General features: G+C 42.8%; 1 protein-coding gene across 5 annotated transcripts in view; it reads left to right on the plus strand.

Moving 5' to 3' along the window:
- SYT14 (synaptotagmin 14) overlaps positions 1–26136 on the plus strand; it is a 171288-nt gene that overhangs the window by 9954 nt on the left and 135198 nt on the right. For 2 of the 5 annotated variants that reach the window (XM_084797216.1, XM_084797217.1), the window contains exons 2-3: positions 924–971; positions 23159–23281. In XM_084797216.1, the coding sequence (XP_084653342.1) occupies positions 924–971; positions 23159–23281 (171 nt within the window). Of the gene's footprint in view, positions 1–923; positions 972–23158; positions 23335–26136 lie in introns of those variants that run through there. The other 3 variants (XM_084797218.1, XM_084797219.1, XM_084797220.1) reach the window with 2 other exon arrangements.

Consider the following 26136-nt stretch of genomic DNA (forward strand, 5'->3'; position numbering starts at 1 on the left):
CACCACCATCACTGTCACCACCACCACCATCATCACCATCATTACTACCACCACCATTACCACCATCACCGTCACCACCACCATCACCACCACCACCATCATCACCATCATTACTACCACCACCATCACCACCATCATCATCACCATCATTACTACCACCACCATCACCACCATCATCACCATCATCGTCACCACTATCACCACCACCACCACCATCACCACCATCACTGTCACCACCACCACCATCATCACCATCATTACTACCACCACCATTACCACCATCACCGTCACCACCACCATCACCACCACCACCATCATCACCATCATTACTACCACCACCATCACCACCACCATCATCACCATCATTACTACCACCACCATCACCACCATCATCATCACCATCGTTACCACCACCACCATCATCATCACCATCACCACCACCATCAACATCCCTATCATCATCATCATCATTATTATGTCATGTTGTCTATTGGAGTGGGTAGCTGAGGATGAGGTGAGGGCCACACTTGCCTTTATAGCTCATGTGGCAGCATAACTGGTGCTTCCGACAGGGCTGACATTTGAGGTAACTGTGAGGTTGGGGCTCAGGAACAAAGTGCTCCTCCCTAACTATGGACACATAGGACATGGTCGTGGGCTTTCTCCTCTTAAGAAGCTTTCCCACTGGAATAGCCTACCAAATAAAGGAAGCGTCTTCATCCCAAAAGTCATAAAGCCTTGGTGTCTAGATTATTAAGGAAAATTCAGACTGGTGTATCTAGTTTCATTAACCTTCCAGAAAATAATTAGGGAGCTTTTTTCTAAGATCATTTCTAGGTGCCTGTTTAGCATGGTTCTTTCTAACAGTCAAACTGAGGCCATTTTCTGTATTTTTAGTTGCTAATAAACTTTTTTTTTAATAGGTGGAGAGAGAACCTGTGGAGTACATGAACTTATCTGTATTAGAAAAGGTAGGCCAATCCTCTGCATGGATATTTAAATACTAAATGAATACTTCCTAGGATATAACAAATTTTAATATGATAATTTGAATATATAAGGCATAGAACTTAATAAATATTAGCTCTCATTATCTGTATTATAGATGAGCACACCTTGAATCCATGTGTTGCTTATTATGTGGCTATTGACAGTTATATATTTCATTTTGATGGACTAATAAATAAGGTCTGGCTTCTATCTTTTTAAAAAATTTTTTATGGTATGAGTAGGCAAAGAACAGGATTTTGATTTCTGTTCTCTTTCAGAATCTTGAGGCTGGGTCCATAGTGGGCTCTAGTTGGCTTTTGTTCTCTTACTATACCCTATCAGAGAGATGTGAGCCACTGGTTGAAATTCAAATTGGGAGTATTTACAAAGACCACACATCCCATGATACCAACAACTGCCCACACTTCTTTAGAAGGAGCCCTTGGCAACCAGGCCACTCAACTATTTTGTCCAGGAAGGGAACCCAGGTGCTAGATGGGAGGCAAGGACCAGGTGTTCTACCGCCTTTAGGAAATCTCAGGACATCCCACTCCTTAGTGCAGTCATAGACCTGCAGTGCTGTGAAGAAGCAGACCTGGAGACAGCAAAGGAAGAACCCTCTCCCTCATCCTCTGACCACCCCTGCCTGTGTCTCCCTCATCCCCTGACCACTCCTGCCTGTGTCTCCCTCATCCCCTGACCACCCCTGCCTGTGTCTCCCTCATCCCCAGACCACCCCTGCCTTTGTCACAGCGAGGAGCATCTCTTTCTTTTCTCTCTTCAAGTGAGCTGGCACTTTGGAGTTTGGCCAGAAGCCCAAAGCTCACCCTGACCTTTTACCTTGAGGAGGTTGAAGCAGTGTCTATGACACATGATAGACTTACATGCCAGAAAAATGTCAGTAATCCTGGAAAATCCTTAACTGCTTTGAAGTTGAAAAAAATTAAACCTTGTTGTGTAAGTGCATGAGATTATCACTGATGTGGCTATGCTAGTTAGTTTATGGTTCGCAGCCTGCGGTTGCTGTCATCTAAAGGCAATCTTCTTCATTAGCACGTGGTGGTTATTGTGTCGTTTCTCTGGTACTGGAGGGCAGAGATTGAAGTCAATTTTCTTGATTTGTGCATTTTACCAAAAATAGGGAAGAACAAATTTGTTTATTTTAATGTAAATATTTTAATTCTTACATTATATTTTATTTAGTTTTTGCGTACTAGATTATTTTAATCCTATTGAGAGCTTTAAATAATTTTATAGTTGTTATCTTGTCCCACTAACATTTTGAAACCTTTTCATTTGATGGGACAGCAAAACATGCTACACAGATCATCTGATGGGACACAAAACATGCTACACAGTTCGTTTGGAATCATACTCGATCAAAACTCAAAGGCTAAGAAGTGATGCAGTTGCCAAACCAGTTGACACAGTGCTCAGGTGAAGGGCACATAAAACAGACTGAGTGGAACACAGAGGGCACCAGGGAAAGGCTGTCAGGACAGCTGCGGTCTTAACATGGTCTTCCTCTTAGCTAGGGTCATGTGCCGTAATAAACAAGCCTTTTCACTTCTCCTTGTGCTGTGGAATCTTCATTTTGTAGTTATTTATTTACTTTTGAGACAAGACCTCAGGTGGCTCAGGATGGTCTTGAATTCACAGTGTAGCAAAGGATTTTGAACTCCTGATCTTCTACCTCCACTGGCCATGTGTCAGGGTTACAGGTGTGTGCTGGTGTCATGCCTGATTTTATGCATTGCTGGGGATGGAACCTAGGGCTTCATGTGTGCTAAGCTACATCCTTAGCCCAGTAACATTTAAAACATTATTCACACTGTCATCATTTAATGAAAAAAATTAGAGTTGTATTTTTTCAGCATTTAATAGTATCCTATTCTAAATGTTTCATAAATGTTTACTCATTTAAGACTGAAGGCTAACACTTCTTCATTTTAAGGTATGCTTACACAGACAAGAACATATGAAGATTATATAAAGTACAACCATTGTAATTGGTGCCAGTTATTCTGATAAAATGACACCAAACCAACTCTCGCTTTTTTTTTTTTTGAGGCAGGGTGTTGTATACCTCACATTGGCCTTCAGCTTACTGGGTGTCTAGTGCTGGCATTACATTTCTGATACTTTTACATCCATCTCACAATGCTGGGGTTTCAGGAGTGTGCTACCACGCCCAACTCGATGCTGAACTTATTTTTATGTGTGTTCCATAGACAGATAGACAGATAGAACAGCTGTCTGCAACAGAGCGTATGACAGTGTAGTCCCTGACTAATTTCACTTCTATTGTTTTTTTATCTAATTTTCCTGGTTTGAATGTGCCTTGAATAAAGCCAGTGTGGAAGGCCTTTAAGTCCTTGCTCTTTTATCTGACATCTCAATTTTTTTTTTTTTTTTTTTTGTTTTTCGAGACAGGGTTTCTCTGTGTAGCCTTGACTGTCCTGGACTCACTTTGTAGACCAGGCTGGCCTCGAACTCACAGCGATCCGCCTGCCTCTGCCTCCCGAGTGCTGGGATTAAAGGCGTGCGCCACCACGCCCGGCCATCTCAATATTTTTATTTGGATGCCCATAGAATAGCAGATTGACTCATCTTAAAGGCGCCTTAATTTCTTAAGTGAGCCTTCATCTTCCAATGAGTCCTCATCCCAGCTAATAAGTAGCACTGTCCTGACTTAAGAATCTTCCTGTGTTTCTGTCAGTCTCTTACCTTCCACTTGTAATGTGTAGTTGTTGGTTGCACTTGTAGAGTGTTTTGAGTCTGTCCTACCCCTTGCTTTGTTGCGGTCATTGTAGTCTTGAATATTGTCTCCTGTTTAGACACTAGAGTAGTTTTCTGTTTTTTTCTTACTTAAATGCTTGCCTTCTTCTAGTAAGTATTGGTGATTTTAAAAGTGTAAATTAGCCACATCACTCTAATGATTGGAATTCTTCTGTGGATTTCCACTGTACCTGGAATAAAATCAAAGTGCCTCACCTGGTCCACAAAGCAGACTGTGAGTCCAGGGTGGCAGCTGCACATCATCAGCTCACTGTATAAAGTGTATGAGAGCTCACTACTGAGACCTGTGGGCAGGGACTCTGAAGAGGAATATTGCTTTTAAGAGTAAAAGGTTATAATTATATACCTGCTAGAAATTGCAAATTTTCTTACCTTGTATATGATGTCTATCTTAGTTATTTTTTGTTATGGTGATAAAATATTCTTGGCAAAAGCAGCTTGCGGGGGACAGGGCTGGGAAGCCATGGTGGCAGAAGCCTGAAGCAGAGGAGATGGGGTGTGCCAGCTGGCTTTCTCCTCTTATGCAGCCCAGGACCCAGGCTCAGGGATCAGTGAGCCCCCATCACCGTGGCCTTCTTACACAGTTCACCTGGTCAAGGTAGTCTCTCACATCTGTCAGAGACTGATCTGAATAATTCAGGTACTCCAGCTCTGGGATCCGTTCCTGCTGTAAGGGAGCTCTGATTGTTCACTTTCTCTTATGTTCTTACCTATCAACCCATATTAAACTATTTTAAACCTCAAAATAAACTAAAATAAATACTAATTCTCACAGGCGTGTCTAGAGCCTTACATCCTAGATAATCCATATCCTGTCAAGTTGTCAGTGAACGGAAGCCATCACAGTACCCTCTGCCTTCCCTGCAGACTTGTGTGAAATCCTTGCTTTGTTAGTAGTGTCTTTTGAATGTTTTTGTTGTTACTGCTGCTGTTAATCTGGTGGTAGAAAAATGTAGTTCAGTGTGACTTGGATGTTCACTTTCTTAGGAGAATGCAGTGTCTGGCTCTGCTTGCAGAGTGTATCAATGAGCGGAAAGAGCAGAAGACCCTGCGGCTTCATGAATGCCTGCCTGCTGCTCTGTAGCCTCTCATCCTTTAATATTTGCTAAGTTAGGGCCCAGGAAATCTTCAAAATGTGTAATATTGAAAGAGACGGGTCTTCCAACATTGTTATCTAAACATATCGCCACAGTACATCGGGTTATTCTGCTTCCATTGTGGGGAACAAGAGTGATGGACCTGGAGACCCAGGACAAAGGTGTTTTGTAGGCAAGCGTGGGACGGTAGTGAAAAGCTAACATGGGACAATCTAGGACAGTGTCCAGAATAAGCAGACCTGAGATGCCAAGGGCAGGCTATTTATAGAGCCCTGGAAGCAGAGTGCATCTATTCTACAGTGTAGCTGTGAGCTGTGTGCTGCTCTGTTGTATCCCAAGCCCCACCCCATCCTTCTTCTGAGGTAGGATAAACAAAGGAGGCAGAGATAGGAAGAGAAAGGCTGTTTAGTAATACTGTCTGCTGTGTATGCAGAGCGTGCGCCCTCCTGTCCCTCTTAGTCTAAGACTGTAATTTTAAGTTTGGGCCCTCCTTTCCTTCCCTCCCTCCCTCCCACACCTCCCTCCTTCCTTCTTTCCTTCTCTCTCTCTCTCTCTCTCTCTCTCTCTCTCTCTCTGTTATCTGTGTGTTTGTGTGTATGTACATGTATGTGTAGGTCAGAGGTCCATGTTAGGTATTTCCTTGCATTATTTTCTTCTGCTTTATTTCTTGAGATGAGATTTCTTACTGAGCATGGAGCTTGCTGATATGTCCAAACTAGCTGTCAGCTTATCCAGGGGGTTTGCCTGTCTCCACCTCTATAGCACTAGGATTACAGGCATTTCCTGCCATGCTCAGCTGTCATGTGGGTGGTGCAGATCTGAATGCATGGCCTCATGCCTGCTCGGTGCGCGCTGTACTAACTAACTCCCCAGCCCCTCTTTTTTTCTTTTAACTTGGCTTGTATGTTCACCTTATTGTATTTTATTCCCTTTGATACCATTTACTCTTTGATGAGAGAGACAGTAGAATTGGATTCCAGTGCCCTATGAAAAGCAGCGGTGGTAGACAGAGAGCCAGTTTTACAAGCCCCTGTATATATCCAGCTATTTCCTTCTGTAGGTGATGGAAATAAAAAGTGTGTTGAAGGTCTGAAGGTTATGAAGTAGAGGATGGGTTTCTTCTGTTACTTTTCATTTTCATTTTTATTTTTCATTTTTTAAGACAGAGTTTCTCTGTATGGCCTTGGCTGCCCTGGACTCGCTTTGTAGACCAGGCTGGCCTCGAACTCACAGTGATCCAACTATCCCTGCCTTCCAGAGTTTTAAGATTACAGGCATGTGCTACCATGCCCAGCTTTATATTTTATATTTTACCATTTGTCTAATTGTGGGGACTGTTCTAAGTATGGGCAATTTTGTGGTTAATAAATGGCAGATGTTCTCGTCTCCTGTGCCTTATAATGTTTGGGCTAGTGGAATATAGACAATAAACAAAGCACATAATTCAGAATATCTGTAATTGCTATGAAAACTGCGATGCTGTTAGCACGGCACAGAAGTCACGTGTTCCACTGGGATGTGTTGAGTTCTAGGTGCCCTCTGAACACTGATTGAGCGTGTCAGGCATTTGGGTATCAAAATCTAGAAATTAGGGTAGGAAATGGGAAATTGGGATGGATGTGGCATTGAGAGCCAGGATGCCAGTTGAGGTTGCCCTGAAATGGAGTGGAAAGGCCAAGATGGCCAGGTGCAGATGTGACTGTTGGCTTACCTACAAATGAAAACACATTGTCTGACTCTGAGAACAACAGTAGATTGCCTTAGTGAATTCAGTTTAAAAAGACAATTGATGGTTGCATTAGTGATAATTATTAAAGAAATTATTTTTCAATGACTTAACCAAAAGCATATTTTCTATAGGAACATGTCTTCTCTATTGTTTATAGTAGGTTTTTTGTTGTTTGTTTGATTGTTTTGGTTGAGGTTTTTACAGAGAAAACAAGGTGTAATATATGCTTTGAGCCATAGCAAGAGTGGTAGCTTAACTTCATCTGAAAGTGTTCTCCTGATCAGGGGCTTGTGATGGTTAGTTTGTGTCAGATTTGTACCTACAGCAGATGCAGACGGAGAAGCCGAATTGTCTGTTAGCTGTCGGTTTCTCCTGTCTGCCTTCATATCCCACGGCTTCTCTCCAGTCCCTTTGACTTTTACAGTGTGTAGGTAGCTGTGGACATGATTTCGTGGTGGGTTTGCATGATGCTTTTTGATGTAGAATGGGATGACAGTGTTGTCTTTCTCATTTGGTTTGTGAGTTTTGAACTAGTTAATGTATATTAATGCATAAACTAACTAATGCCTATAAATGACTAAAGAAGTAAAAACCAAAATTATTAACAAAGTGATAACAATTTAGTAACAATGAAATAATAAAGCATTATTTCATCCTCCCATACTTTTTTTTTTCCCCCCAGTATAGTTACATTTCAGTTTGGTTAAGTTTCAGAGGTTAGGGTTGGAGAGATGGCTCAGGGTTAAGAGCACTGATTGCTGTTCCAGAGCTCCTGAGTTCAGTTCCCAGCAACCACAGCAACCACATAGTGGCTCATGATCATCTATACTGAGATCTGATGCCCTCTTCTGACCTGCAGGTGTACATGCAGGCACAACACTGTATATGTAATAATAAATAAATAAATCTTTTTTTTTTAAAGGAAAGAAACCCTAACTACATATTAAAAGTTTCAGAGGTTATGCTTTTGCAATTAGTTTTTGTAAGAAAGCCATTTACACTTCATGTACTTCTGTACAACCTCACGTAAGATGCCTTTTGTTTCCTACTCACATCTAGGTTCTAGCTCAACTCCATATTCACCAGAGCTTAGAATCCACGTTGGGTTTTGCCGTTCGGCCCTTGTCTTCTCTTTCCATCCACTCTGCTGCAGTAGTGTGTGCCCTTAGTAGGCAGTTTGTTTCCTTGAGTGTTTTGGTTACTGTGATAAAATATCATAACCATGGGTGACTTAAGAGTTTACTGTGGCATACGGTTCCAAAGGGCAGGAAGTCCACAATGTGGGAGCGCACAGCAGCAGGATCAGGAAGTTAAGAGATGTGGAGGTGGGCTGAGGCTGTACATTTTTAAGTCCCACTCCCCATGGCACACTTCTTTCAGCAAGGCTCCAAACAGAGCTTCCAGACAGGGACCAAGTGTTCAAACGTGTGGAAACGTTTCGATTCTAAACAAGGACACTAGTCATCTTATCAGATCACGTGATATATAGTCAGCGAACAGAGGAGAGGCTTATTACTCTGAGAAATTCAAGCCAGCTGTTTGTAAGGACCACAGGGCACGACCTCCATGGTAGTACAGGTTGGGGGCACCTGCGGCTCTGGCATATCTCTGGCATGTGGCTTTGGAGGCTAGCATGTCCCTCATCAAGCTGGGACTGTGGAGGAAAGAAAGGGAAAGCGTTGTTTCTCAGAGGTGTTTATGGGCCAGCCTGGAGGCAGTGACACTCCTTATGTTCCTTGGCTACATAATTGACTTGCATGCTATGCATGATCCTGCATAGCAGGTTATAGTCCACTGTTTACACCAATCCACCTTAACAGGACATGCCCATTGGTCATTGTCTTATGTTCTGTGTGTATATTAATGATGACTTAATGGACAAGTTTCCTGTACTAGTACTTGAATAATGTAAAGCTATGACTTAAGTGTAAATTTAAGGGCTTTGTGAAAATAAGTAATAGGGATTTTGATATATTTTGTTTTTGTGGCAACGGGTTGGGAATTTTTCTGATTTTTGTCTAAAATCGCCCTCTCCAACAACTTTCTTATAAGGAGATAACATAACAGAAATCAAGCGTTATTCCTAGACATGATCATTATAGCACTGCCTACTATAGCAGAAAAGTGAAAAAATTGGACTTAGAAAAAACATGAAATATACACAGCCTTTAATAGTTATAAAGTCTGAGCCAGGTAGAGTGGCACACACTTCTTTTCCCAGCATCTAGGATGCAGAGGCAAGTGAGTCTCTGTGATTCTGAGACCAGTCATGGATGCATAATGAGCCCTGTTTGGAAAATAAATAAATAAAATAAAGTAAAGAATAATCATAAAGTTTGAGACATAAATTGGAAGATCTTTTTAAGAGTAAATGAAGAAACAAATTTCAATATCCCTTAAGACAGTGGTTCTCAACCTTCCTAATGTTGTGACCCCATATTTCCACATACATTTCCTCATGTTGTGGTGGCCCCCAACCATAAAATTATGTTGTTACTACTTCATAACTGTAACTTTGCTACTGTTATGAATCACAATACAGATAGTTTTGGAGGTAGAGGTTGAGAGAGAGAGACAGACAGACAGACTGAAGACTATGGACTGAGTGTTTTAGATTTACCAGACGTCCCTGGTTATCTTCTATTTTCTTTACAATTTCTTCTTTTGCTTATAGCAAAGCCTTTCATCAAGGTGAGTGTGGGGGTGAGTTATTTTATGCCACTTATCATTAAGGGGAGATGAAGTGTTTTCCATCAGAGAAATAGTGGGTTTTGGAATACAAAACAGATCTTCTTCTCCAAGATGAGATCATTAATATTTTCTGAGGAATGATCTCATAACAGAGATTTTCTTACATTCATTACAAGCATAAAGTTTCTCCCCTGTGAATTCTTTGACACTTGCTGAGATTTGACTCCTGGTAAAGGCTTTTTAACAGTCACTACATACATTGTGTTTCTTTTCTGCGTGAATTATCTGATTTGTAGTTAGGGCATCCTTAAGACAGATTTTACTACATTCGTTGCCCTGTCTCCATGTGAGTACTTTTGTTATAGTACAGCCTGGCGTATAGTTGAAGAATTCCTCACATTAGTTGTGTTCGTAGTTATCCCTAAATTGTGTTTTTAATACTTTGATGTGTTATGAGTTCTGCACATATGTGCAGATTCTAACAAACACACACGCACATTTTGAAAAGTGCTTTTTATGTAGTATCAGTTTTATCTTAAAGGTTCCATTCTGTATTCAATACTATCCCATCACTGTGAATTGTATTTCTTTGATGTTTATTACTTTAGATATTTTATGAGCCCCAAATTAAAATAATAGATCTCAGGCAGGTGACTATGCTAATATGTGTTAATATATTTGAGTCTTACTCTAGTTTTTTAGGCACGAGAATTCCCTATGTTCTTGCTCTGTTAGTTTCTTTTGTATACTGAATCCATCTTTGTGCAGCCTGTAGTTTACTTGTTATACGTGCATATAACAGCATAGGTCTCAGTGTGAATGAGAGTCTTTTCAGAAACTATGGAAAACAAAAGATCTTCTTCGTAGTGGCAAAAGAATAGAAGATGCAGGGGTTTGAATAAGAATGGCCCACATAGGCCCGTCTATTTGAATGCTTAGCCATCAGGAAGTGGCACTGTTGGAAAAGGATTAGGAGGTGTGGCCTTGTTGGAGGACTGTGTCACAGGGGGTGGGCTTCGAGATTCCAAAAGCCTGTGCCAGGTCCAGTGTCTCTGCCTGCTGCCTGCAGATCAGGATGTAGCTCTCAGCTGCTCCACAGCATGCACGCTGCCATGCTCCCCACCATGACGATAATGGACTAAATTTCTGAAGCTGTAGGCAGGCTTCCAATTAAATGCCTTCTTCTGTAAGAGTTGCTGTGATCATGGTGTCTCTTCACAGCAGTAGAACAGTGATGAAGACAGAAGATATCAGTGGAGAATTTTTAAAAAATACTATTTTAACACTAAAAATAAAAATGGCAATGAGCTGAGTATGGTGGCACATGCCTTAGTCCCAGCACTTGGGAGGCTGAGGCAGGTGGTTCTCTAAGTTCGAGGCCAGCCTGGTCTACAGAGTAAGTTCCAGGACAGCTAAGGCTACACAGAGAAACCCTGTCTCAAACCCACCTCCTTCAAAAAATTATGGGGATTGAGAATTTAGCTCAGTGTTAATACACTTGTGTAGCATGAGTGAGGCCCTTGCTTTGATTGCTATTACCACAAAAATAAATTAATTAATTGAAAAAATAGAGCATGGAGTATTACTTAGTGGGAAGTGCAAAGCCAGTATGGCTAAGTAGTTAAAGAAAAAAAAATTCTACTTGCTGGATGTCATGGCCCATGCCTGTAGTCTTTCAACACTGTGATACCCTGTCAAAGATGAAAGAAAGCCCAACGACTTAGTACCTGTGTGTTGCTGTGATAAAGACAACATGATGAAAGGCAGCCTAAGGAAGAGAGAGTTCATCTTGTCTTACGGTTCCAGAGGAGTAAGAGTCCAGGTGGTGGAGCAGGCATGGCGGCAAGCAGCAGGCATGGCGGCAAGCAGCAGGCACGGCGGCAAGCAGCAGGCATGGCGGCAAGCAGCAGGCATGGCGGCAAGCAGCAGGCACGGCGGCAAGCAGCAGGCACGGCGGCAAGCAGCAGGCACGGCGGCAAGCAGCAGGCACGGCGGCAAGCAGCAGGCACGGCGGCAAGCAGCAGGCACGGCGGCAAGCAGCAGGCACGGCGGCAAGCAGCAGGCACGGCGGCAAGCAGCAGGCACGGCGGCAAGCAGCAGGCACGGCGGCAAGCAGCAGGCACGGCGGCAAGCAGCAGGCACGGCGGCAAGCAGCAGGCACGGCGGCAAGCAGCAGGCACGGCGGCAAGCAGCAGGCACGGCGGCAAGCAGCAGGCACGGCGGCAAGCAGCAGGCACGGCGGCAAGCAGCAGGCACGGCGGCAAGCAGCAGGCACGGCGGCAAGCAGCAGGCACGGCGGCAAGCAGCAGGCACGGCGGCAAGCAGCAGGCACGGCGGCAAGCAGCAGGCACGGCGGCAAGCAGCAGGCACGGCGGCAAGCAGCAGGCACGGCGGCAAGCAGCAGGCACGGCGGCAAGCAGCAGGCATGGCGGCAAGCAGCAGGCATGGCGGCAGGAGCGGGAACCAGAGAGCTTACATGCTTTGCCACCAGCAGTCAGAAGAAGGCAGGGCCCTCCCAGGGACTCACAGTCTCCAGCAAGGCTGCCCCTCAGAACCCTCCCCAGTGGAGCCGCCACTTAAGGCCTGAGTGTTCAAATGTCAGAGACTGTGGGGTGTTCTCCCTCACTCCACCACACGGCGTAACTAAGCCTGTAGATGTATCATCTGCTGTAATTCTTCATTAGAGAGAACTCTAAGGAGGACTAAGCCCCTGAACATGCTTGGAAATGGTACAGATGCACTTTCTAGGCAGTTCCTGTGTTTGGACTAAGATTGCATGGAGCTTAGACGGGTCACCTGGGCTTTTATTGCCGCTGTTGTGTTATAGGGATGGAACCCAAAGCTCTGTGTGCTAGGCCAGCACTCTGCACTGCCTTGCGTCACAGCACCACCTGTGGTGATTCTCTGCCTGCTGCTCTTCTTTTCCTGGTCTTTTTTGTTTTGTTTTGTTGAGACAAGATTTCTCTATTTAGCAATGACTGGCCTAGAACTCACTATGTTGTAGGTGTAAGGTTATTGTGTAATTCAAATGTTGATTTCTGTACCCCCCATATCTGGTGGTCTCAATATTGTGTAAACACTGCTCCCCAATTGTCCCCTGTATGCCAATAAAGCAGCTTACAGACAATCCCTGAGCAGGGCACAGAATAGGGCTGGACCTGCTACCAGCCTCGGGAGGAGGAAGTAGAGGATTCAGCAGGGGATGCAGCCACAGGCGAGAGAGCTGCAGGAGGGATGAACAAGATTCAGCTGGAGCAAAAAAAGAACTGAAAAGCAAGTAGCTTGGGGACTGTGGCGTAGATTGAGTCAGGATAACTAGAGGGTTAAGAACAGACTTAGACTGATTAAGATTGTGCTATTAAGCTATTTTAAACAAATATAAAAGAGTCTCAGTTATTTGTACAATAGCCAGGCTAAGAGAAAACTAAGAGAAACAAACACTATTTTATAAAAATAACTCCAACACTATGTACCCAGGCTGGCCTTGAACTTATGGCAGCCCTACCTCAGCCTCAAGAACAATGCGAATAGAACCATGATCTACGATGCTTGGCTTACTCTTTCTTTTTAATTTAGTTAATTTATTCAGATTACAATTGTTAGACCCTCACTTGTATCCTCCTGTTCCTCCTTCCCTCCCTCTTTCACCCTGTTCCCTCCCGTAGGTCTGTGACAGAAGGGGACCTCCTCCCCCACCATATGGTCACAGCCTATTAAGTCTCATCCTGGTAGTCTGTTTATCCTTTCTCTGAGTGCCACCAGGCCTCCCCACCAAGGGAAAGAGGTCAAATATGGAGCACCAGAGTTCATGTCAGAATCAGTCCCCACTCTCCACACAACCGTGGAGAATGTGCTGTCCATTGGCTAGATCTGAGTAGGGGTTCAATGTTTACTGCATGTATTGTCTTTGGTTGGTGCAGTAGTTTAAATAGACACCCCTGGGTCCAGATCTGCCCATCATGATGTTCTTCTTGTAGGTTTCTAGGACCTTCTGGATCCTTCTATTTCCCCATTCTCCCATACTTCTCTCACCTAGAGTCCCAATAGGAGGTACCCGCATCTATACCAATCTCCTGGTAAGTGAAGACTTTCATGGGACATCCCTTTTGGGCTAGTGTTCAATTTTAAGTGAGTATATACCATGTGAGTCTTTCTGCTTCTGGGTTAACTCACTCAGTATGATCATTTCTAGTTTCATCCATTTGCCCGCAAATTTCTGGATTTCCTTGTTTTTAATAGCTGAGTAGTATTCCATAGTGTAAATGTACCATAGTTTCTTTATCCATTTGCTTGGCTTACTCTTAAGTCTGAGTATCATTTACAGTTTCTCTTAAATAACTAAAAAAATCTCGCCAGTTAACACTGCACTGTGAGTATTGACATCGACCCAAAAGCAACCATTGCTAATGGACTGAGCATGGAAATGGAAGGATTACAGGTTGGATTAGATAGTGCATCTGTCCAGGTCTTTTACCTTCTTATAGCCATACACAGCTGTATGCGCATAAGCAGGTGTAAGAGAGCACTAGGCACAGAGGTGAAGAGAGTCTGGACACAGTAGATGGAGCAGTTATCCTTACTAGAGCTCCAGAAGAGGCTGAACCAAGTGTTGCTTGTCCAAGCTTATAGCCACAAAAGGTATTTCTGTGCATTGTCTTTTTTTTTTTTTTTTAAACAAGAACCTAATGGCTGTTGCCTTATGAATAGGAATCTAGTTAGGTTTTTATCTTTTACCATCTCTATCCTTAGATTCTCTTCTCAGCTAAGTAGACAGATCCTGTCTTTCTTCTGCCCCTCAGGTGGATCCTGTGTCCTTTCTTCTTTTGGTGCTATTCTTAGCTATCTCTTTTTTTGGGGTAATTAGATAAGTATGAGAAAATATAGAGGATACTTTTTTTTAGCCAATTTGGAAATTATACACTGATATTATGTTTAAAGCATTTATTATTATTATTTGTGTGTGTGTGTGTGTGTTTGTGTGTGTGTGGGGGGGGAGAGCGCATGAGCACTCCATAGTACATGTGTGAAGGCTGGAAGACAATGTTTGATGGTTGGTTTTCTCTTGCCCCTGAGGATCCTGAGGATTAAAGTCAAGTTGTGCTTGTGGTGCAAGTGCTTTTCCCTGCTAAGCTGCCTCTCTTGTCCTGTGCAGCTGTGTTTTAATTTTGGGGGTGCTGGAGTAGGACAGACATTTTTGTGCTTAGTGATGGAACCCATCTTTTGCTGTAGTTTCAGTTATCCAGAGAAAAGCAGTAAGAAACAGCTTTTCCTCCATTCTGTCCTTTACTGGGAAGCAAATTATGGAAATTAAAATTCAGGGTGTATGGATTAAGTTTTCAATTTGCTTCATCCAAGTTGGGCAAGTAAGTTTAGTCAGTAATGGAATTAACTAAATTTCAAAAGGGAAAAGCTTTACTTAGTTTACAGTTAGGTCCAAGGTCAGACTGATCCAATTGGCCTCTAGTGAGGTCAGATGGCTAGTGAGTATTTTGTAATGCGTGGTCATACATCTGATAAGAGCAGAAATAAAGGATAAATAAGCGGGCCCCATAGTCCTTTGTAAGGGCATGCCTCTTCTCATGATTCATGTAAGGACCTTCTACAAGTTCCATAATTCAAAGTTTCTGACACCTTCCAGAAGGGTTACTATAGGTGTCAAATCTTCACTATGTTGGCCTATGCCACATAGTTAGCATTCATCTATACCAATCTCACAAGACTCCTATCAGGGCCAAAGAAACTAAAGTAGCCAGTGAGTTAGTATGTGCATTTCTTCATTGTGAGCTCTGTAAAGTCAGAGAAAGTTGCACCTTTCAATATTCAATGTCATAGAATAAAACAATCCCACATTAAGAAAGAGGAACAGTGGGATAGCGAGGAAAACTTGAACTAATGCAAGACCAAAGCCCAGCAGGGTAAACATCAACTCCTTTAGCACCATGCCTGCCACCTAAGGTCCAGTAGAACCATCCGACCTCCAACATAGTGTGGAAGCTCTGGCCTCTACTGCCCCAACATTTGTGGCACACCTGGCCTCTCTCTTGAGCCACCTGTACTCAGTGCCTGCACCTTTTCTCAGCAAATGCCCTACAGTTGTAGCATTTCGCACATTCTGTCTTCTCTATTGCAACTTAGTATTCACTTTCACATCTTCATCCATTGCTGTGTCAGCTACACTTTGCAGGTCTTGTCTTGCTACACACTGCCTGGGCTCGAATACATTTCCCAGGATCCTCAGTGCATTCCTCAGTTGACCCTTTGTTCTTATATCTGCATGATTGCAAAAATGGACTAAGTTCTTCTGGCAACTTGAAATGCAATAAGACCCTCTCTGACCATTGCTGCAGCAATCCCTGAGAGTTTGTGTGGCTTAACCTTAGAAATTTTCTTTGGGTGGTTATTTTTCAGAAGGGCACTCCTTAGCTTTCTCAGGCAACTCTTTTGGAAGTGAAGGTTTTTCAGATACTGAGTTTTTATGTCTTGGATTCTTCAGGGAGGAACTGAGGCTTATACTCAGGTCACTTTTTCTGTTGCTCCAAGACCAAAGAGCTTGGTTTCTCTTTAATGAAGGGATTTCCCTAGTAACCACCACTATCACCACGTTGTTCACAGAATTTGCCTTGTTCACTACTTGAAATGCTCTCTAGCTCTCTTGCTCACCAAAGTGCGTATTTTTTCAAATTGCTTCCATTCTGGGGGTTGGAGAGATGGCTTAGCGAAGAGCACTGGCTGCTCTTACAGAGGTCCTGAGTTCAATTCCCAGCACCCACATGGTGGCTCACATCCACCTGTAATGTAATCTGATCCCCTCTTCTGGTGTGTATGCAGACAGCACTCATATACATAAAAAAATAAATACATACTAAAATGATTGCTTTCATAATGCAATTTGCTCTCTGCAGCTCTTACCATAAACCTAGCTAAGAGCAGCGAACATTAACCATGCTTTAAACTGAATACTATGCTGTCTTAAAATATCTTCTAACAAATAAATCAGTTCATTATTTTAAAATTAATTTTTATTCACAATTCCAGCACATAGCCACATTCTTTGCTGGAATGTGACACGAATGGTCTCTAGTCCAGTTCCCCACAGACTCTTTGGAAATCTCCTGAGTATAGTTTGCTGTCCCCGTACCTATTGGCATTCTGGCCTTCTAGATTCAGCAGGTCACTTGCCAGACTCTTAGCAGTACTCTAGGGCTTGTCTAATCTGTAGCTCCAAATTCTTAAATGTCCTTCAACAGCCCAGTTCCAGAGGCATACAAGTCACATGGCTACAGTTAGCCATAGTGACAACCCTGCTTCAGTACCAATTTTCTCTATTAGTAACCTTGCTCATTGCTATAAAAAGAAAATAAACAAAAACCAAAAGAAAACCCTAACAAAACCAAAGTAAAACCCAAAACCTAACATTTAGAGAGATGAAAGATTCTTTTTAGCCCATGGTTTCAGAGGGTTTTCTTCTTCATGTTGGGGAAGGTAAAGCAGAACTGCTTAGTCTGTGCTGGTGGGAGCATTCAGCGTCAGCTTGTTCATACAGCAATAGATGAGTGGGTGGAGATGATGAGTCTTAAGCATAATCAAGGAAAACCTTCAAAGACCCGCTCACTGTGACCCCCTGCTGTGAACCAAGCCCACTTCTCCAAAGCTCTGCCAGCCTTCAGCAGTGAACAAGCAAGCGGAGCGTGTGCCTATAGGGGAAACTTCAAATTTAGGCATTCCAGTGCATCATTCTTACTGCTAGCATTCCTATGGGAGAAGGGAAGGACTTATAGACTCCTGGTCTATGTCCACCAGTCCTAGGAGGTTTATACTGATGGTTTCTACTTTTCACCAGTAATGTGAGAGCTACATGTTTGAATGTATGAGAAATAAATTGGCAACATGGCCTTCTAACCTTCTTCTGTATTTGTTTAAGTAATAGTGTATATTTATATGAAGCCTCTTACTGATCTCTGAACAACTGGCATCCAGTATGAGAAATCTGATCATTAATCTTTGGTTCTTAGCAAAGAAGTCAACCTCTATGTTCACTTTCTGTGCAATCCAGGGAATGCCTTGCACCATAAGATCAACATTTAATGTAAGACACTGTAGCCCACTGTTATATTCAGCTTTGCTTTCTGCAGTTTCCATTATAAGATCAGAAAATATTAAATGGCAAGTTCTAAAAGTGAATAATTAAAAAATGTATTTATAAGACAATTACAAATCGTACATTAGGAAGAGTAGTGATATGAAGCGTCACTTAGCGAGTGATTGCAGGTTTGACAAATGCTTCAGCCAAATAGTCAAGCAAACTTTTACACCTATTTCTTTTTTAAACTGCGTGAGCTTCCATATTAAACCTAGAATCTCCACTCAGTGGGTCCATCCATATCTGTAAACTCAGCCTAATCTCCTTCCACCATTCTACCACACTCTTAAAATCCATCCTCCTACATACGCCCCAGACTTCTGCTTGAATGTATTAGCAAATTCATTAAGGTCTTGTAGCACACCTCCTCAGGGACTACATATTTTCCCTTCTAGGAGCCAGCTCTGCCTTAAGCCTGGTTATAAGTCTAGAGGCAACCTTTTTTGGGTCCTGAGGAATGTCAGTATTGTTTTACCTGGCATTTCCTTCAGAGATCACTGCTGACTTACCAGACAACAGATGAAGAAAAGAGATTGAGCCAGGAGAAGCTTTGCCGAGCAGAGAAGATATTAGTAGGCAGTTAGGAGAAGACCCATGTTGAGCCCACAAAGTAGCAAAAAGACAAAACGGAAAAACATACATTTTATAGGAATGGGAGGCTTGATTTCAAGTACTGAAGAGCAAATGGCAGGAAAAGGGGGATGGATACTTTGTTTCAAGTGGCTGATTTTGCTGAGGCTCTTGTTGCAATATACCCCACATGTTTATTTGTTTGTTTTTTAGCAGCAGTGTTTTTTCTCTTTTTCCTCATTTTGAGCTATTTGTTTATAAAAAAATATGAAAAACTGCTGAGCAACTAGACAAAAGGTAGAATTAGAGAAGGGTGGCAATCAAAAAACAGAAGAAAACCATCATAGAAAGGTTAAATAAATAGGTTAATTTCCAGTGACTGAACCAAAGAGAGGGAGTTGCCTCCCAGGTGGAAAGAGGGGAAAGAACTGTGTCAAAGGGCAGTCAAGTCAAAGAAATGAAAATGCAGGAGGATGGTCAGATGAGACCGCCCTTTTCAGGAGACAGGAGACAGCACCTTTTGCAGCCAGGCAGCCCCAGGTCACAAAATCAACAACAGTGTTGCCAGTAGTTATACAGCATATGCCTGCTAATGGGGTTAACTTTAATAGAAAAGAGACGGAAAGATGCACGTGCAGATGGCATAGACCCCATACTTGATTGTGTTCTGATTATTTTGCCTTCAACTCATTCTCCAACTGGACTTATTATGCAAAGGGAAGATAGTATTTTAGAACTGATCTTCTTAGCACACAAAGTAAAAAAAATTAAAGACTTATATAGAAAAGATTTCTGATTTAATTATTAAAGGAAGAATAAGACTATGCCAATTGTCAAGAATAGATGCAGCAGAAATTGCCTTATCCTAATGCTGAGATTACTTCATTATGGGTAATCAGTGAAGATTGTCAAGAGCTTGTAGCAACTATTTGAGAGAAATTAACAATAAATATCCTAAACGCAAATGACTTCAGTTTATAAAAAGGACTAATTGGATTCTCCCCCACATAGTAAAAGGAACACATTCTGTACTGATGCAGCTACACCGAGAATGGCTGGTCACAAATCAGAAAATATAAGCAAAGTCCTCCAAAGCCCATATACTTCAATCCAAAAACCAGAGTTGTGTGCAGTTCTTATGGCATTTTTAGATTTTCCTGAATCTCTTAATGTAATTACTGACTATCAATATGCAGAAAGAATTGTTCTGCACATAGAAACTTATGAATTTATTCTGGATAATCCTGAATTAACTTTTTTATTTATGCAACTGCAATAGGAAATCAGAAATAGAAACTATTTATTATATATCACCCATACACAGGCTCATACAGGCTTTCTAGGTCCACTAGCACAGGAATGAGGAAATTGATCAATTATTAATAGGAAACATGTTAGAAGCCTCAACTTTTCATGAAAAACACCCTGTTAACAGTAAAGTGTTTTGTTTGGTTGATTTTGGGGTTCTTTGTTTTGTTTTTTGAGACAGGGTTTCTCTATGTAGCCCTGGCTGTCCTAGACTTGCTTTGTAGACTAGACTGGGCTTGAACTTACAGAGATCTGCCTGCTTCTGCCTCCCGAGTGCTGGGATTGTAGGCATGTGCCACTGTGCCCAGTGTTAACAGTAAAGTTTGGGGGAGGGGCAGGGAGTGGTTTGAGACAGGGTTTCTCTATGTAGCCCTGGCTGTCCTAGGCTTGCTTTGTAGACCAGACTGGGCTTGAACTCACAGAGATCTGCCTGCTTCTGCCTCCCGAGTGCTGGGATTGTAGGCATGTGCCACTGTGCCCAGTGTTAACAGTAAAGTTTGGGGGAGGGGCAGGGAGTGGTTTGAGACAGGGTTTCTCTGTGTAGCCTTGCCTGTCCTGGACTCACTTTGTGGACCAGGCTGGCCTCGAACTCACAGCAATCTGTCTGCCTTTGCCGCCCGAGTGCTGGGATTAAAGGCGTGCACCACCACACCTGGCAATAGTAAAGGTTTAAAGAAAACATTTCTATCATTTTGCAACAAGCCAAGGAAATTATGAAACATGTCCTACTTATTCTTTGTATAACTAAACTCTATTACCCATTGGAAGTAACCCCACAGGTACCAAAAGAAATGAAATCTGGCAGATGGATGTGTTCGTTTTTCCAAATTTGGAAAACTAACATTCATACACCATACCACTGATACACATACTCAGGGTTTCGATGGGCAACTAACTGCTTTGAGTTCTGAAAAGACTGATTCTGTAATTACACATTTGCTGGATATAATGGCTACTAAAGGAATAACCTCATAAATTAACACCGACAGTGCCCCCATAGATGTCTCCAGTAAGATGAAACAATTCCTTGCATATTATAGTATAAAGAGCATTACAGGTATACCACACAATCCTATAGACCAAGCAGTTGTAGAAAGATCTAGTCCCACCTTAAAAGAAAGGTTTATAAAACAAAAAAGGAAGAATAAAGATCCTCATGGACAGACTAAATAGTGTTCTGTTAACTTTAAATTTTCTGAACATTAATGAGAAAGGAACAACAGTACCTGAGAGACTAGGTTATAGAAAAAGCTGTGGAATTAAATTAACCTATATACTCTAAGGATGTGTTAACATCAGAATAGAAACCAGCAAATAGTTTGCATTGGGGATGTGGATTTGTTTATATTTCCACAAGAAACAAAAAGTTGTGGATACCATCAAAGCTAACAGAGCTCAGAGTTGAACAGGGGAGGTCTTCTGAACACCTTGGCCACTCACCCAAAAAGAACAAAGAGAGCCTGAGCAGCCACTGCCTTCCCCAGCCAGCCAGAAAAGCCTGGACAAGGAACATTCTGCACCTAACCACTGATAGGCCTGTGAGCAGGACTTTAGTCTCCTGCAGCACAGAGCCGTCCACAGTGCAGAGCAACAACAGGCCTGTGAGTAGGACGTCAAGACTGAGTGTGCTGAACACCGCATCCTTCATTCCCATGTTGGGGCTGCAAGCAAAAGGTTCACAGAGCTGGGGGTGGAGGTGGAGACTTGAGTGAGGAACTCCAGAACACAAGGTGCTATAAGATAAGACCGCCTAGGAGTATAAAAGGTTCAAGAAGCAGTACCCAAGTTACAGGAAAGAGAAGCATCACTGTTAGGTTTAATATCAGTTGTGGCTATGCTCCTGAGAGACCAACAGAAAAATCACTTTAGTCATCTGAGAACCCTGGAAAAGAAGTTGGAAAGTAAAGCAAAAATCACAACAGAAGCATGGCTTCAGGGAGTGCCCTGAAGGTGGCTTCAAACTGCATAATTAGTAGCTGAAACAAATGAGGGGAAATATTGTGTGTGATTTAGTGTGTGTGCCTCACCCTTTAAAGGGTTCCTAGTTACTAGTCAACTGGCCCTTTAGGAATGCACAACTGTTAGAGCTGCTTGACCCTGTGACCTTCAGTGTATACCCTTTTGTACTTCTGGGAATGAGAGGGGGGTATAAAAAAGACAGCAGAGGGCCGGGCGTGGTGGCGCAAATCCCAGCACTCGGGAGGCAGAGGCGGGCGGATTGTTGTGAGTTTGAGGCCAGCCTGGTCTACAAAGCAAGTCCAGGACAGCCAAGGCTACATGGAGAGACCCTGTCTGAACCCCCCCCCCCCAAAAGACAGCAGAATCTGAGAGAGATTGAGTGGGTGAAAGAGGCTGAGAGAGACCTATGAGTAAGGTTAGAGAAGACAGCTGGCTCAGGAAGAGAGAAGACTGGGTAAGGCCAGAGCAGTGAAGGCCGTTGGTGCAGGAAGGAGAATGAGCTAGAAGCTGAGCAGAGAAGATATTGTTAGGGGGCAGGAGAAGAACTCACAAAGTAGCAAAAAAGGCAAAGAGTTACAGATAAGGAAGGATTAGTTTTCTCTGTCAAAAGTGAAAAGGGGTGGAGAGACTACCTGCTCAGGTGAGATGAGCCTTGAGAGTCCTCAGCTTCAGCGAGGTCCTCCCACACACCCTCATCCCATGTTCACCAGCTCATGTCCTTACTTTAACCACCAGCATTCTCTGAGGAAGAGACGTAAATTGTCTTTGTAATTCCGCTAACTGTATAATGAGGGCTTCAGTTTGAGTCCCTGCAACTTGAGCCCTGTGCCTGCTGGAGAGCAGATTTTCCCCAGAGCACACTTAGAGCCCTTTAGACTGCTCGTGTGCGCACGGGGCCGGTCAGTTTTACCACTACCTTCATTGTTGTCCTTCACTGTGTTCTGAGATGCTACAAGTTGGTTAATTTTATCACAGAGTTGATTCCTATCCTTTGTCAGTCTATTCAGAGATGCTTATAAGCAACCAACCAGCAATGTCATTTTCCTTATTTTTCCATAAACTATCAAAAGTTTTATATACAGGGTCACCAAATCTTACCACCTACAATTGGTGAATCAGGAAAATCCAAAGCATTTATCTTCTTAAGCTTGTAAAATAGTTCCCACTGTGAGCTTTTAGGGATCTCTGAGCTCCCAGGAGAGGCTTCAGTACTTCCAGAAAGTTCAGTATCTGTAGGTGCTGGTGATTTGGAAAGCCTATTCCTGACACTTAAAATATTCATCCCTATTTATTTATTTATTTATTTATTTATTTATTTATTTGAGACAGGATTTCTCTGTGTAGCTTTGGCTGTCCTGGATTCGCTTTGTAGACCAGGCTGGCCTCAAACTCACAGAGATCCGCCTGCCTCTGCCTCCCCGAGCGCTGGGATTAAAGGTGTGCACCACCACGCCCAGCCTGGCTAATTTATTCATCCTTACACTTCTGTGGTTCTAGAACACTTCTGGTACCAAATCTGTAGTAGTCTAGGGTTCTCTAGAGTCACAGAACTTATAGAATGAATCCCCCATACACACACACACACACGCACGCACGCACGCACGCACGCACGCACGCACGCACAGGGGGGGGGCGGGGAGAGGAGAGAGAGACTTAAAGGCTGTGATCCAGCTAATCCAACAATGGCTGGCTATAAATGGGAAGTCCAAGAACCCAGAATGTGATCAGTCCACAAGGGTGTGTTTCTCAGCTGGTTTTCAGTTAGATGCTGGAATCCCAAAGTAGGCTCTAATGCCAGTGAAGGAATGGACGTGCTGGCAAGGTGAGAGCAAGCAGACAAAGAGCAAAACCTTCCTTTTCCTTGTCCTTATATAGGCTTCCAGCAGAAGATGAGGCCCAGATTAAAGGTGTGTCTTCCTGCCTCAAGAGCCAGAGTAAAGGCCTGTGTCTTCCCATCTCAAGATCTAGATCAAAGACGTGTGCCTTCCTACCTCAAAGGTCTGGACTAGAAGTGGATTCACCCACTTCAAACCAAGCAAAAAATTTCACAGGTGTGCCCTCCATTTCCAGATTGTAGTTCATTCCAGATGTAGTCAGTTGACAACCAAGAACAGCCACCACATCTAGTGTATCCATGTTGTTTGTTGCCCAGTTAGTCAGTAGTCTGGATCTCAGACTGTTGTCAGTTTTGCAGTGCCTGCCCTGTTTTACTTAGTAATGGCCCCAGTGTTCAAGATAATGGGACTTCAGTTTTACTAGAGTATGTTACAATTATTGCTACTTCTTGCTAGTCCCTTACTGTGCATGTGCAGGAAAGAGCACAGTATATACAAGATTGGGTATGTTGTCGGTGCCTAATGGCATCTGTTTGGGTCTTAGAATATGTCCTTAAGTTTTACCAAAATTATATAAAAATGACTTATTGTATTATTCTCCTTTTTTGTGACTAAGCAATATATAATGAAGAAAATGTTTACTTTTAAAAAATATTAAAGGGGTGGTGGTGTACACCTGTAGTTCCAGCTGTGTGAGAGGCTGAGGTGAGAAGATTGCTTAAGCATGGAAGTTTGAGGCAGTCTCAAGACAGATGCCTCCTGGTTTCTCTTGTATGGGGGAGTTTACAGCGCCGTCTTTCAGTTAGTGAGTAGAATAATAGTGCCAGGGGTGAGGGACACAGGAGAGGACCGCCTAATAATTTCAGTGGCTTGGGGGGCTGGGTTGGCGTCTGTGGCATACAAGGTGGTAGTAGTTACAGTATCACACGCCAGAATCAAAAGTAGCAAGGAGACAGTTTTGAATATTTTCTTGGAAGGAAATGACATAATTTTGAGAAAGCCGATAGTGTAAAGCTCCTGAGTGCAGAATGTAAATATGGCACATCGTCTCACTGTGAGGAAGCCTGGATTTCTGCCAAAATGTAAAACTAGAGTTTAGAGTACCTTATCTATCTGTACTGAGTCTTAGGGCCATTTTTTTTCTGTCAGTGTGTCTTGGTGACTTCTAGAAGTAATAATGACAGATACTGAATGAATAGCAGGTTTTTCAAACTGCTCTATTAAAATGTAAAAGAAAAAAAATTAAGACAGAGCCTCACTATGAAGCCCTGGCTGAGTTGGCACTTGCTCTGCAGACCAGGCTGGTCCTAACCCACGGAGCTCCACCTGCCTCTCAAGTACTGGGGTAAAGGCGTGTGCCACCACGCCCAGCTGTTGGAATGTATTTTAGGCTCTTTTTTTTTTTTTTTTTTTTTTTTACTTTTTAAAAAAAACCTGGGTTCAAGGAATTTTGATTAGGTTGTGAATTTATAGAGATGTGATGTTAGCAAAGAAAAAGCCTTTGCTGCTATAATTGGAGTGGCACTTCCATCTTCAGTTCAACAGCAGTAGGAGTGATGGACACCTCTTCCTTTAATTCGTGCTCAGTTCCTAGACCGTCTTGGTGCGCCTAGAGGGAGAGTGTACCTGGACTTATGCCAGTTACTTTTAATTTTATGCTCCAGACCGAGGCTGCCATAGGTTGTTCTAGCACTAACAGCTGAAGCAAATCCTTAGCATATGCAGGTGGGTGCAGGAAATTAGGCAGAAGAACACACTGAAGATTTTAATAATAGGAGACTTTGCAGTAATCCTAGTAAAAGAAAAATGGGAAGCAAATGTTATGAGGCTGCATAGCTCCCCCAACCCCAGCCACGCTCTGACTTCTCTGATGTATTGTTGTCAGGAAGGACCATTTTCTCCTTCCCTTCTGTCTTTTTCTAAAGGTTGAGTTATTTGTGAGTTTAGTACCAGGTGTTTGGGAGAACAAGACCGTAGATCAGCCTTAGAAGCTGGAAGCCTGCTAGAGCTTTCCAGCCTGTCTGCATCATCCATCTGCTGTGCAATCTTTGAAACATGATTTGAAAAGGAGCAGGTCCACACATGCAGTCCTACCCTGAAGGAGGAGCTCCAGGCAAACTTCTCTGACTGAGAGGGTCAGAGTTTTAAACAAGGATGGATTCCTGAATTCTTAGGAGCTGGTTCCACATAGAGCCAACTAGTCTCTGCCAGTGACATAGGGCTGAGCATCTTGTACCATGTTCTCATTACCCAGGCAGGTTGCTTTCTCTCCCCTGATATTTTTGTATTAGAAACAAGGCAGGAGAGAAAGCAGCCAGCTGTCCAAAAGAGATGTTCATGGGGGTGATTTGCCCTTTCCTTATAGCTTCCAACATAATTATGATCACTAGCTTATTATATGCACTTGGGCTAGCTTCTAAAGTGCAAAGTCTGTAGATGTTTTCTAGAACTACTGTCACAGAACTTTTGTTTTTGTGGCAGTAATTTTTATATATATATATATATATTCTTTGTATTCTATGTGTTTTGGGTTTGGGAGGTCTTATTCTGTGGGCCAGGGTGGCTTTGAAATCATGACCCTCATATCACTGCCTTCCCAATGCTGGGATTACAAGCATGCAGCACCACTCCTGGCATTTGTTGGAAAAAAATGATAAATTTTTGAGACAGTGATTAGTATAAAACTCCTGAGTTGATAAGTGCACTGTGCAAGTAAGTGTACCATATCTTTGCAGACTGCCTGTGTAGAAGCTTAGGTTCTGTTACATTGTAAAATCCAGAGTTTGCTCCCCATTTATACTGTTCAAATCTTCTGGGTCTTAGGGCTGATATCTTTCTAGGTGGCTGTTTTTCCAGACGACCTTTGCAACAATCTTGCCAAGAGTTGTCTTGTAGAATTTGTGTCTTCCTCTCTGGCTCCAAGAGAATCTTGATTGAATGAGTTAAATTTCTAAGTGTATTGGTTTTTGACTCAGAACATATGAATTCTTTGTTTTCTAGTGTGTGATTTACACATTT

The sequence above is a fragment of the Acomys minous genome (assembly GCF_964271855.1).
Source record: "Acomys minous genome assembly, chromosome: 1".
Classification (NCBI taxonomy): Eukaryota; Metazoa; Chordata; class Mammalia; order Rodentia; family Muridae; genus Acomys; species Acomys minous.